This window comes from Oratosquilla oratoria, chromosome 40, assembly GCF_046742065.1.
Source record: "Oratosquilla oratoria isolate Oo_2021 chromosome 40, ASM4674206v1, whole genome shotgun sequence".
NCBI lineage: Eukaryota > Metazoa > Arthropoda > Malacostraca > Stomatopoda > Squillidae > Oratosquilla > Oratosquilla oratoria.
Window position 1 is genome coordinate 38632821 of NC_134816.1, and position 12785 is coordinate 38645605.

At 42.2% G+C, this 12785-nt stretch overlaps 1 protein-coding gene across 3 annotated transcripts in view; it reads left to right on the forward strand.

Annotated features, from left to right (window-relative positions):
- AP-2alpha (adaptor protein complex 2, subunit alpha) overlaps nucleotides 1-12785 on the forward strand; it is a 40321-nt gene that overhangs the window by 17896 nt on the left and 9640 nt on the right. For 2 of the 3 annotated variants that reach the window (XM_076177535.1, XM_076177536.1), the window contains exons 11-20: nucleotides 2587-2718; nucleotides 4475-4672; nucleotides 4796-4966; nucleotides 5118-5196; nucleotides 7844-7949; nucleotides 8068-8197; nucleotides 8532-8670; nucleotides 9531-9675; nucleotides 10860-11064; nucleotides 11287-11364. In XM_076177535.1, the coding sequence (XP_076033650.1) occupies nucleotides 2587-2718; nucleotides 4475-4672; nucleotides 4796-4966; nucleotides 5118-5196; nucleotides 7844-7949; nucleotides 8068-8197; nucleotides 8532-8670; nucleotides 9531-9675; nucleotides 10860-11064; nucleotides 11287-11364 (1383 nt within the window). The remainder of the gene's footprint in view (nucleotides 1-2586; nucleotides 2719-4474; nucleotides 4673-4795; nucleotides 4967-5117; nucleotides 5197-7843; nucleotides 7950-8067; nucleotides 8198-8531; nucleotides 8671-9530; nucleotides 9676-10859; nucleotides 11065-11286; nucleotides 11365-12785) is intronic. The other variant, XM_076177537.1, reaches the window with a different exon arrangement.

The window sequence follows — 12785 nt, forward strand, 5'->3', positions numbered from 1 at the left end:
GTAAGGGAGTTGGCAGAGTCAGAGTACACACCCACTAAATATACATTAAATCCCATTTAACGCCCCTCCCATCTTGGCGCCTCGTACAAGAGGGTCATCCATTTTGCCCTACCCCACTGCTTAGGTTTAAAGCAATGCAGTGAGATACAGTACTTCCACAATAGGAGCTTCCTACCCATTCCCACATCTTGACATGGTGACACCCATATCCCCTCCTCATGTGCTTAAAATATTTGTATCGAGTGGATGAGAATCTCCTTTTGGGTTATGTCATCTGTTTATCCAGTCTCAATCTTCCACAATTCACTCCTGTCTTTTGCATGGTTTCCTGGTGCAGCCAAGGCCCTCTTTACCTCCTCCATCCACCTCCTTCTTGGTCTTCATTTCAAGTTCACTGTATCCACATTGTACTCAAACCACCTCACAGCTATGTAAGGCATACATACCTGTTCTGTCTTAATAAGGCATACATACCTGTTCTGTCTTAATAAGGCATACATACCTGTTCTGTCTTAATAAGGCATACATACCTGTTCTGTCTTAATAAGGCATACATACTGTTCTGTCTTAATAAGGCATACAAACCTGTTCTGTTCTGTCCCTTTTATCTTGGGTCCTTGTAGATGAAGGGCTGTCCCTGCCCTTGTGTTGATACATACATATACCATACATATACCAAGGCTTTTTCCCCCTTCCAAGGGAGGTAGCCAAAAAGGGAAAGGCACAAAAACACTCCCACCCATTTCATCCCTAAATACACTCCACACCCCTCCCACCCTTCCTCTCATCTGAGCACCTCCTGGATGACGGGTCATCCCTGCACCCTGCCCACCGCCCTGGGTCAGAAGCAGTGTCGCAAGACACAGTACATCCACAGCGAGGCCGCTTCATTTAATCGGCGACCCCCCCTCTCCGTCCCCCTTTGCATATAAGGAGAGGACGGGGAGAAATCCCTTCGGGCTGCGTATAAATTTACTCACACATACTACCCCACCCCCCACTTCCCCGCCCATTCCTCCTCATGCAGTCACAACATCATCCATATACAACCATTCTCCACTCACCTCTGTCTTCCGTCCTCTCCCTTCCTTCCTCAACAGACATTCCCCTCTTCCCTAAAGCCCCCTTCACCCCATCCATCCACCTCATCCTAGGACGTCCCCTCATGTTCACTCCCTCCACATCTGCCTTCCATACCTCTTTTACTAGTCTTTCTTCACTCATTCTTTCCATGTGTCCAAACCATCCTAATATTCTTTCATCAACCCTATCTCCCAAATCCTTTTTCACCCCTGTTCTCCTCCTCACCTCCTCATTTCTCACTCTATCTAGCCTAGTAACCCCCACCATACTTCTCAGACACCTCATCTCAAACACATTCAAACTCCTTCTCTCTTCTTCTCTTATGTTCCACGTTTCTGCCCCATACAGTGCTGTTGGCACAATCACTCCTTCATACAGTCTCCTCTTCGCATCCATTCCCAAATGTCTATTCCTCATTACACTCTTTAAACCACCAAGGCATTTACTCGCTTCTCTCAATCTACATTCTACCTCCACCTTCACTCCACCTTTTCCTGCTACACTTGCACCCAAGTATCTAAAACTATCCACTTCCTCCAGTCGCTCTCCCTTAATGTTCACTTCCAGTCTACTGCCACTTTCACCCCTTGTACATCTCATCACCTTACTTTTACCCACATTTATCTTTAGCTTTCTTCTATCACATACTCTCCCAAACTCTGCCACCAGCTTCCTCAATCCCTCCTCTGACCCTGCCACAAGCGCAGTGTCGTCCGCAAACAACAGCTGGCTCACCTCCCACTTTTCTCCATTTTCTTTAACCATCTCCAATCCCTGACTCACTACCCTAGCATTCACCTCTCGCACCACCCCATCCATGTATAAGTTGAACAGCCAGGGCGACATAACGCATCCTTGACGAAGTCCCACCTTTACTTCAAACCACTCACTCTCTCCATTTCCTTGTGTTGATAATAAAGATAATTAGCCTTGAGTCTTCTTTAGAGAAAACCTGCAGCCCTACAGTGGCTGGTAATGGGCACTATCATAAATCTCTCTGGAAGGAAACATTGGACTATTACATTATCTGTATTGTAATCATAGCCAATTGTCTGTTTTCCTTAAGTGAAAAGATGAATGAACTACAGGTGTTGGGCTTGGTTCCTTGAGAGTGCCTGTCCAGTGGTGGTAAGGAAGTTGTGTTTGGAAAACAGGTTATGGGGAGATGATTCTCTCATAATATCGCTCTTGCAGGCCCACCACCTGTTCTTGGTCCCCCTGATATATGAGATCCTAAAATTGTGTAGGACATGAATCGAGTTGAGTGGACCCAGGGCAGTGGGCAAGATGCATGGATGACCTGTCATCCAGGAGGAGCCAAGATAAGAGGAAGGAGGGGGGGTGAATGGGAGAGGAGTATGTGGGGATGGAATGGGTGGGAGTGGATTTTATGCCTTTTTTTTTTGCTTTTTGGCTACCTCCCATTGTAAGGGGAAAAAAGCCCTTGGTATATGTATATATGGATGAAACAAGCTGGTCACCTAAAATGTTTGTCAATTTCAGGCCTTACAAGCTCCAGCATGCCACGAGAACATGGTTAAAGTAGGAGGTTACATACTCGGAGAATTCGGAAACCTCATTGCAGGAGATACCAGGTCTGCGCCTGGAGTTCAGTTCCAACTTCTACACTCAAAGGTATGTAGAGATTTGTTTTCTGTGGTAAAAATGAGAAATTTGGGAGATGGGCTACAAGGTGCCTGGATGGCAAGCCTAATAAGATATTGATACAAGATATCTTAACCCCTTCCATACGGTGCCGCACACGTAGGCGTCATGGACTTAGATCTCGGTGGCAGCAGCCAATGCCAGCCGTACGACGTGTCGTAATAATACTCGCATCATAAAATATAGTCACCGCTTATATCGATCGTTCTCTCTTCACCGTGAATTTTGATAACCATAGAAAATGCGATTACAAAAGAATTAGAAAGAATGTCAATATGGAGGGGCGACTACAATAAATATAATCAAGACGCCGATATGGCAGCCTCGCGAATACACTCGCTCCCCATGACGCCTACGTGTGTGGCACCGTATGGAAGGGGTTAAGATAATCTTGATAATATAAAAGATAATAATATAGTAAAAAACATACTCTTGATAATGTCTTGATAAGATATCTTAGGATGTAACAAGATATTACTCTCGTATCTTAACTACTAGAATATAATGACACCTATGTATGTGTCACGAGGCGTGAGTGTGTATACTAGGATGCTGGTATTAGCATCCTAATTATATTTTGTAGTTGTGACTGAGTGACCCTGGGATTCTGTGAACAGGTTTGATCGCCTTTTCTGTGGTTATAAACATTCTGGGTGAAAGAACGAGTAATATAGCTGCAACTTTATATTTTATAATGCATGTATTGTGATGCATCATCATACATCAGGCAGCCTAATGTGCACACATGTATTTGACTTGTATTAATGAGGTTAATAAGATGTTATTGTGTGGTTGTACAGTTTAAGTATGGATCAGGAAATGATGCAGCATGAAGGAACGTTTTTGTGTGGGGTCTGTATATTTCTGAAGCAGATGAGGGGAGTGGTGGTTTGCCATAGAATGTAAACAACTCTCCACAACAATGACAAAATAGCTACAAAGAACACCTAAACAGCCAAACTAGAACAATGGCATAGATTAAATAGAATGGAACCCACCAATAAAGGCGGGGGGGGGGGGGCTTGGCAGTATGCTACTCATTGACAACTAACCACCTGCACCACACAATATATGCATATAAAAATATTCACTCTCGGATCACAAAACAAGTACTTCGAGAATGGGCACCACATTCCCCACCACTGCAAACCTTTCCAGACATTAGATCTATAGAAAAATCTCTCCCAAAATAAAGTGCGCTGTATGCAGCCGTCACATAGAAGACACCGAACACACCCAACACACCCTACACTCTCCTGCCCTAGTTGTCCTGCCCAGGCAACAACACATTTCTTCCTGTGGCTTATGAGTTAACCACTTTGGTACAAGTCAAATTCTCATATGCACCATCGGCTACCAAATGTATGATGCAACACACTACTTGCATTATGAAATATAAAGGCACTGCAGTATTACTTGTTCTCTTTTATTCTGAGTAAAAATAAATACAGAAAATGTGATCAAATCGGTTCACAGAATCCAGGGTAACTTGTGTACAACTACAAAAAATGTATAATCGAGACGCTGATGCTGGCATCCTTGTGTACCCATTCGTGCCTCATAACGCCTATGTAGGCATCATCATGTTGAAGTGGTTAATACAGTAGTTGTTGCCAGGTACCTGGGAGCTGTATGTCTCCTGGGGGCAATAGATTGATTGATGGATTGATTGTTAAATATGCATTGCTTATAGCAATATAATTGATTGCTCATTTTCTGTTCACAGTACCACCTGTGCTCCCCAGGGACTCGTGCCCTCCTCCTCACCACGTACATCAAATTCATCAACCTGTTTCCCGAAATCAGATCACAGATTCAGGATATTCTTCGATCAGATTCTAATATTAGATCATCTGATGCGGAGCTTCAGCAGCGTGCATCGGAATACCTTCACCTGTCAATAATCACAACCTCAGATGTCCTTGTAAGTTGTTGACTGCCCTGTTATTTAATTCTATGTGCCTAACAACTGCATGTTTGTGTGTTTTCGTAGACACGTAAGAAAAAAAAAATAGAAAAGGTAAAATTGTATTCTTGTGGTTTACAGGCAACAGTATTGGAGGAGATGCCACCTTTTACGGAGAAGGAGTCGTCGATCCTAGCAGTGCTGAAAAAGAAGAGTGGTCGGATGTCGGCGCAGGAGGCCCAGCGCGAGGCCAAAATTCAGGCGCGAGACAACCACTTGGCAACTGCTCAGGAAAAAGGACAAAATGCAACGGTAAATATAATTCCTTTTTCAGTTGTAGGTACAATGCCACCATATCCTGTTATTAGGAATTTGCACAAGACTCACATGAAATAAAAGTTAAATTTTAATCAGAAGTTTTTATTTTATGATCATTTTTAATACAAGTTTTTATTGGTGACAGGTTAATAGTGCTTCCTCAGCTGACCTTCTGGGTTTGTCAACACCACCTGCGACTCAGAATAGCAATCAAAGCAATACAGGTATGCATTTGTTGTATTTAGGCCTGTGAATATCAAGTGTCGTTATGTACTCTTAATTATGCATGAAAGCTCACTGGCTGAGCAGATTAGGGCATAGTTACTTGTATCAGGGATGGTGGTTTGAATCCTGCCACCAGTGAAATTGAATCAAGGGCATGGTTCATTAAATTCCGTGCTACAAAGCCCTCTGTGAGGGGCACCACCCTAGCCATCCAATAGGGGGAAGTTTGTGATGTTAAACAATATTATCATCAATTAAATTGCAGATACAAAAGCTCGTAATATCACTGCATACTTTTTATGAAACTTGAAGTTGAAGCCATGGATAGTGAATACTGAGAAGGCACTAGTTGCCCTAACCTTAATAAAATTACAAAGCTCAAGCTAAAAGTAATTACAAAAGTTGTGAAATATAGAGAAAAGGTTAATTGAAGTTGATTCAACATTTTTACTGGAGAGGGTGTTCTGGATGACTGAATGAAATATGTCAGCAGCTAGAGTAAAAGTTACGAGCGGAAGTGTTTTGTCAGCATATCAATAGGCTTGTTCCCCCTTATAAGGGAGGTAGCCAGCCAAGGCCACACCCATTACCCTTTTATCTTTGCAACTTGTGGGTGTAGAGTTATCCTTGTCCCCTGCCCAATACACTGGTCAGAAGCAATGCAGTAAGACACAGCACCTCCTCAGTAGGGCCAGCCACTTCACAGCAAAAGTATTAAGACATGAAGACTCAATTACCCACTTTGCATGGTTACTTTTTTGAACTGCTTTACAAGTTCGAGCTTAGAATTGTATGAAGCTGTTAGAAGCTTAAGCCAATCTAGAATTAACGTTAGAGGAGGAGGCACAGAAATCTGGAAATCTGGCCAACATGCTCGCATAGTATACAATCACCCCTTAAAAGGGTTTTGGCTGAGTCAAAATACTGCAGTCACCCCTTAAAAGGGTTTTGGCTGAGTCGAGACACTGCAGTCACCCCTTAAAAGGGTTTTGGCCGAGTCAAAACACTCCAGTCACCCCTTAAAAGGATTTTGGGCTCATTCACACCAGAACTACTTGTAGCATATGTATGTTGGTGCTGTTGTACATGATTGAAGTGGAGTGATAGGGACACAGCATGAGTTTGAACTTGGCTCTATTCTACGAGAGTTGGTCACAAACAAACTTGGGTAGAGGAACTGGCCAACTAACCAGGTGTATGAAAGTTGTGGTATAGAGTGACCTGACCACAGGAGGTTATATATAGACCCAAAATATACTGAGAAAGATGGCATGGCCATTTGTAAGCCTAGGTGTTGACCTGCACAAGATTTGTGATCCTAAGGGAACATTAGAATTGGTGAAAGGGAACAAACCGTTCGCCAATCATTCCACAACAGAGACAAGAAGAGATTCGTCATTGTGTGTTGGTGATAGTGGTAAAGAGTGTTGAAGATACACCATGAGGTGCATAGATGTGGCTGAAGCCATCTGCTTTCCCGCACATGCCAAGAGACATGAAACTGTGTCTGAAGCTGTCACCTTTGCCTTATGTGCTTGAACTGTTGGAGCAGGTAACAGTCACTGCTGAGAATCGGAGAGAAGTGCAGGACTTGAATTCATGAATAAGAAAATGCAAGACCTGCAAGATTCCATTTGCATCACCTGCTAAAAACAGGAAATGTTACATTTTGACTATTTTGAGCCTTGTTGCATGGCTGGGTGCTTGAGGATTGGAGTGCGTACAAGCACTCATGCGAGATACAAAGGCAAAACACCATAACCATAGCTCCCCTTTCTGTAATATACAACTAGGTAAATACACACACAAGATTACAAAGGAAGAGCTTACCCTTCCTGTCTCCATCCATGTGAGGTATTACCTGTACAAGTTTTGTAAAGTCACTACAGTACTTTAAACTAAGTTTGGTCGTCTGGTCCTGCTGGAGAAGAGCTGTGCCTCACTATGTTGTCTTCAACCCAGGCAGAGTGAGGGAGAGGAGCTAAGATGGGAGAATAAGGGGTTGAATGGGATCATCTTATGGTGACTTTGTCTTCAGTTGAATGTAGGCATAGGTCCTCTGTAAGGGAGACCAGGAACTGTGGTTTGACTGATTAATTGTAGCATTTTGTAAGTGTTGTGTCCATTCCAGGAGATATTTTTACTATTCTCTGTCTATATACTTGCGACACTGCCTCTGACCCAGGGCAGTGGACAGGGTGAAGGGATGACTCGTCATCCAGGAGGTGCTAAGATAAGAGGGAGGGTGGAGGGGAGTGGAGTGTATTTAGGGATGGAATGGGTGGGAATGATTTTGTGCCTTTTTCTTTTTGGCTACCTCCCTTGTAATGGGGAAAAAGCCTTAGTATATGTATGTATGTATGTCTATATACCAAGGGCTTTTTCCCCATATAAGGGAGGTAGCCACTTAAGGCATACATCCACTCTCACACATTCCATTCCCATCCACCACTCTTTGTTCCCCTCTCATCTTAGCTCCTCTTGGATGAAGGGTCATCCCTGTATCTTGCCCAGTACCCAAGTCGGAAACAATGCAGCAAGATACAGTACATCCACAGCAGGGCCCTTCCACTTTGTTTACACAGCAACCCTCCCTCCTGTGATACTGTAATTAATGTTCTAAAGGTGTTTTGTCTGTACACACAGGTGTTCTGGTGGATGTTTTGGGCGATTTGTACACTGGAGGATCTCAGCAGAACGGATCCCCTGCACCAGCATCGGGTTCTTTTGCTGCAACTGATAACATAAAGAAGTAAGGAGCTTTTGGCGTATAAAGTGTACAAATTTTGTCTTTATTTTTTTGTATTATGTCTTTTTTTCTTTTCTTTGTGAATTCCTCAATGTTTAACTGACATCTTAAATCTTTACAGATTTGTATGTAAAAACAATGGAGTTCTCTATGAAAACGAGATAATCCAAATTGGCATAAAGTCGGAGTTCAGACAAAATCTCGGTAGGATAGGAGTTTTCTATGGTAACAAAACGTCGATGCCCTTACAGGTAATTTTTTAATACTCCAGCAAAGTATGTTTTCTGAAATTATCCTAGAAATTAGAGGATCATATGAAAAATACTCCCACCCCCAAGAGTGTACAATTTCTACATCATATGTTCTTGTGAAGAATTTCCCTCTTCCCAGTATGTCATTGATGCTTTGGTTTCCATAGTTTTCATTTGTTTTAAATTGGTCTCCCACCATCCACACTCAATCATGTGGACAATACCCCCCTCACCCCTCGGAGCAGTCTTCGGGAGTGGTGTTTTGACCCAAATTAAATATGGTGCTTTTGTATGCCAAGTTGATGAATATACGACATCTTTTATTTCTTCGTAGGGTTTCAACCCAAGTGTGTCTTTGGAGGCTGGGCAGCAGGGCAAGGTCAACCTCCAAGTTAAGCCAGTAGAACCCACCATTGATGCCGGTGCTCAGGTGCAACAGCTAGTCAATAGCGAATGCTTAGAAGACTTCGAAGGTAAAGATGAGCTCTTGACAACCATTTTCTATGGTGAAATGCCTGTTCAATGTTTGTGGTAATATGTCTGCAGGAGAGAGCTGGTCTATTGGATTGCTTGTTTTTATTTAGTGACTTGAAAAATGTCTTGCGACTTTTTGGCCTAAGACCCAACTAGAGTTGTATTTTTTAACCATGTGTGGGGTTTTGATTGTACAAGTTTTATGCATCAGCTATTTTAAAAACCTAGTGACATCGTATGGTCCAGAGTCATTTAGAATTCCTGATTGAAGACTAACCTGTACTCGGGAAAAGAATGCTGATCAATTTTAGCTTCAGTCTCTTATTTCTACAGCCCTCCTTAAATTTCTCCTTTATTGATTCTGTGATTCCAGCTTTTCAATATCCTGTATGGGGTATTGACTGCATATTTTAGGAACTTCACTGACATCCCTAAGAATTGGATCATGTGACATTCTTTTGTGATTAGAGTTTAAGAAAAGAATGGTTTTCACCTTGAACATGTACAATCCCTTTGTTTAGTTATCTTCCCTCAATACGAGTCAAATTCTCGCTGGCTGAGTGGGTTAGGGCGTTGTTACTTGTGGCAAAAGTCGAGGGGATGTCGGTTTGAATCCTGCCACTGGCGATATTGAACCAAGGGCATGGTTCATTGAATTCCACACTACAAAGTCCTCTGTGAGGGGCACTGTCATAGCCTTCTGATAAGAGGAAGTTTGTGACATTAAACCATATCATGTTGCATATTGAGAGCATGGTGAAAATTTGTGGACTTTGTCATGTAATATTGTTTTTAGGCAAGAATGATGTTCTAATTTTTTTTTTTTTTTTTTTTTTTTTTTTTTTTTTACTCTCTCCAGGTCTCCCTGAGTTAACTGTAAATTTCACCTACGCTAATGCCCCACAACGACTGGCTCTTCACCTTCCACTCTCCACCAACAAGTTCTTTGAACCAACAGATATGAACGGAGAATCGTTCTTTGCAAGATGGAAGAATCTTAGCGGGTAAGGTTTTGACCCTTTTGATTTGTTTTGAAAACAAGGGTACAGTAAGACCTCATTATACAGTACATATGCATTCCTGAAAACCTTACCGCAAATTGAAATTATATCATATAATACAGTAATAGCATATGGTAGATGTACCTTCTCCCTGCTCTTTCCTATTCAAAACACGAGCAGATACTGTATCTGTGAATTTTTCTTACCGTAAATAGAATCAAGGGTAGTAATTACCAAGTACCATAACTGTGAATTTACTGGATAAAGAATTACCGTATAAGGAGGACTCACTGTATTATACTTTTTATTCATTATTTTGTTTTCACCCGCCTCAAAATCATGTCTTGTGCTTCATTATTCTGCTGAAGTAATTAGGATCTGGACATTGTACGAAATAAAAATGGGGATGGGGGAAGAGATGGAGAGGAGGAGGAGGGTGGGAGAGGGTAAAGAAAGAGAAAGGGGGGAAGAGAGAGAGAGAACCGAAGGAGTGAGAATGAGAAAGAAAAAGAGAGAGAGAGAGAGACAGTGAGAGGTCTTGAGGGATAGTAGGAGGAATAGGTAAGGGGAATGGAGGAAAGGTTAGGGATGGTAAAGGAAAGGGGGGAGGAAAAAGGAGAGGCATTGTTTCCTATGTGTTTTTGTATTTTATCTTGTTTATTTTATAACTCCTGTTGTGTTCTAACCCAGGCAGAGGGCCTAGGTTTCTCCTTCATCCACAAGGAGCCCAGATAAAGAGGAAAGAACAAATGGGTTTGGTGTGTGGGATGGATACCTCGGCAGGTATCCCCCTTATAAGGGGATAAGAAGCCTTTTGATATGAAAATGAATATCCATGTGAACAAGGTACTTAAACACAGCCAGTCCATGTATCCTTTGCCATGTTTAAGCAAGCCTTTGATATATAGGTAGATAGGTTGTATAAGCAAATACTAACAATGGATATGCTGTGTCCTGTGACTGCTTCTGACCCAGGGCAATGGGCAAGATGCAGGGATGACCCATCCTCCAGGAGGTGCCAAGATAAGAGGGAGGGAAGAGGGTGGAGAGGGAGTGAAGTATGTAGGGGATGGAATGGGTGGGAGTGGATTTTATGCCTTTTTGTGGCTACCTCCCTTATAAAGGGGGAAAAAGCCTTTGGTATATGTATGTATATACTAACAACTAACGTTTTTTTCACCAAACAGCGCAATGCAGGAAGCACAAAGAATTTTCAAAGCCACAAGTCCCATGGAGCCAGCTGCCATCAAAACCAAAATATTAGGATTTGGTATGCAGCTTCTGGAAGACATTGACCCCAATCCTGATAATTTTGTATGTGCAGGCATCATTCATACACGCAGCCAGCAGATTGGATGCCTTTTGCGGCTTGAGCCCAACAGACAAGCACAGGTAAGGAAAAACTTTATTTGGATTGGGCAATTGCATTCACTAGAATTGTTCAACTACACCATGCAATTGAATGAAAAATATATTTTATTAATTTATTTTATTGTATTTAGGGATGGAATGGGTGGAAATGGTTTTATGCCTTTTTCTTTTTGGCTACCTCCCTTGTAAGGGGGAAAAAGCCTTGGTATATGTATGTATGTATGTATTTTGTTTATTTTCAAGAAGCTGAGAGAAGAGTGGGAGGGAGTGGAAGAGGAATGGGGATGTTTCAAGGAGGGAGTCGCAAGGTGTCCAAAGATGGTACGTAGAACAAGGAGGATGGGAGGAAATAGAAAGAAGGGTAGTGAGTGGTGGGATGATAAAGCAAAGAAGATTGTAGAAGAGAAAAAATGAACATTCACAGATTGGTTGCAAAATAGGATGAGAGAATTGCATGAGAGGTACAAAGAATAGAGAAGTAAAGCATAAGGTAAAGGAGGCAAAAAGGAGAGCAGATGTGAAATGGGGTAAGAGTATGCCAGAAAATTTTGAAAGTAATGAAAAAGATGTTTTGAAAGGAAATTAAAAGAGGAAGGGGGAGGCAAATCCAGTAGAGAAGAAAAGGTAAAATGAGTGGATGGAGAGACGATAATGGAAGACACAGCAGTAAGAGGAAGTGGGGAAGAGTATTTTAGGGAGGTACTAAATGTGGAGGAGAATAAGGAAGGAAAGGTAGTTGCAGTGGGAAGTGCTAAGAAAATGACAGTGAATGAGGAAAATGGAGGAGAAATAAGGAAAGATGAGGTGATAGCAGTTATCAAAATAAGAGCAGGTTAGGCACTTGTGTTAAATGGATGTCATGTGGAGTGTAATAAAGGGGAGCTATAGTGATGGTGGACTGGCTGGTGAGGTTTTTTAATGTTTGTCTAAAAGAGGGTAGAGTGCCAGAGTACTGGAGTAGTGCCTGTATAGTCCCACTTTACAAGGAAAAAGGGGACAAGTGTGAGTGTAGTAGTTTCAGGGGGATCAGTTTGTTGAGTGTAGTTGGGAAAGCTTAGGGGAAGGATTTGATTGAGAGGATTAGGAGAGGAACTGGGGGAGTAATTGGTGAGGAACAGTATGGGTTTGGGACAGGTAGGGGATGAGAAAGCTTAAGGAAAAGATAAGAATGTTTTTTGGGGTATTTATGGATTTGGAAAAAGCTTGTGGCAGGGTAGACAGGAAGGCACTGTACGATGTACTACAGATATATGGGATAGGAAGAGAGCTGTTAAGAGCAGTCAAGTTTATACGAGAGTAGTAGTGGGTGGGGGATGGGAAGAACATCAAAAAGCTCCTGGGTTTCACCCATGAAAAGGCAGTTTTTGGTCACAGCCTATTTTGTTCTCTGGGCAGCGTTTACCTATGTGGGGAACCAGACAGGGTGTTGAATAAGCAAAAGCTTTATGGGAGGGGGTGAGAAAGGGATTTGGAGGAGTATGTGTAGATTAAGGTTGTAATCTATTCCCAAGAGGGGTTCACAAAATACAGACATGCAATACTACAGTGGAAGCAATATGGGAGAATTTTCCTAGGGACAGGGTAGGTAAAAGTTAGATGGGGATGAAAGTGGTAAAGATTTCTTTCTCCATACCTAGTTACTTAGCAGTGCATGGAGTTTTATAGCTTAGGAATATTATATGCATGAATTAAAGGCCCTTTTGACTTGAAGAACTAATGAAATCATTTCCCATTTCATCCAG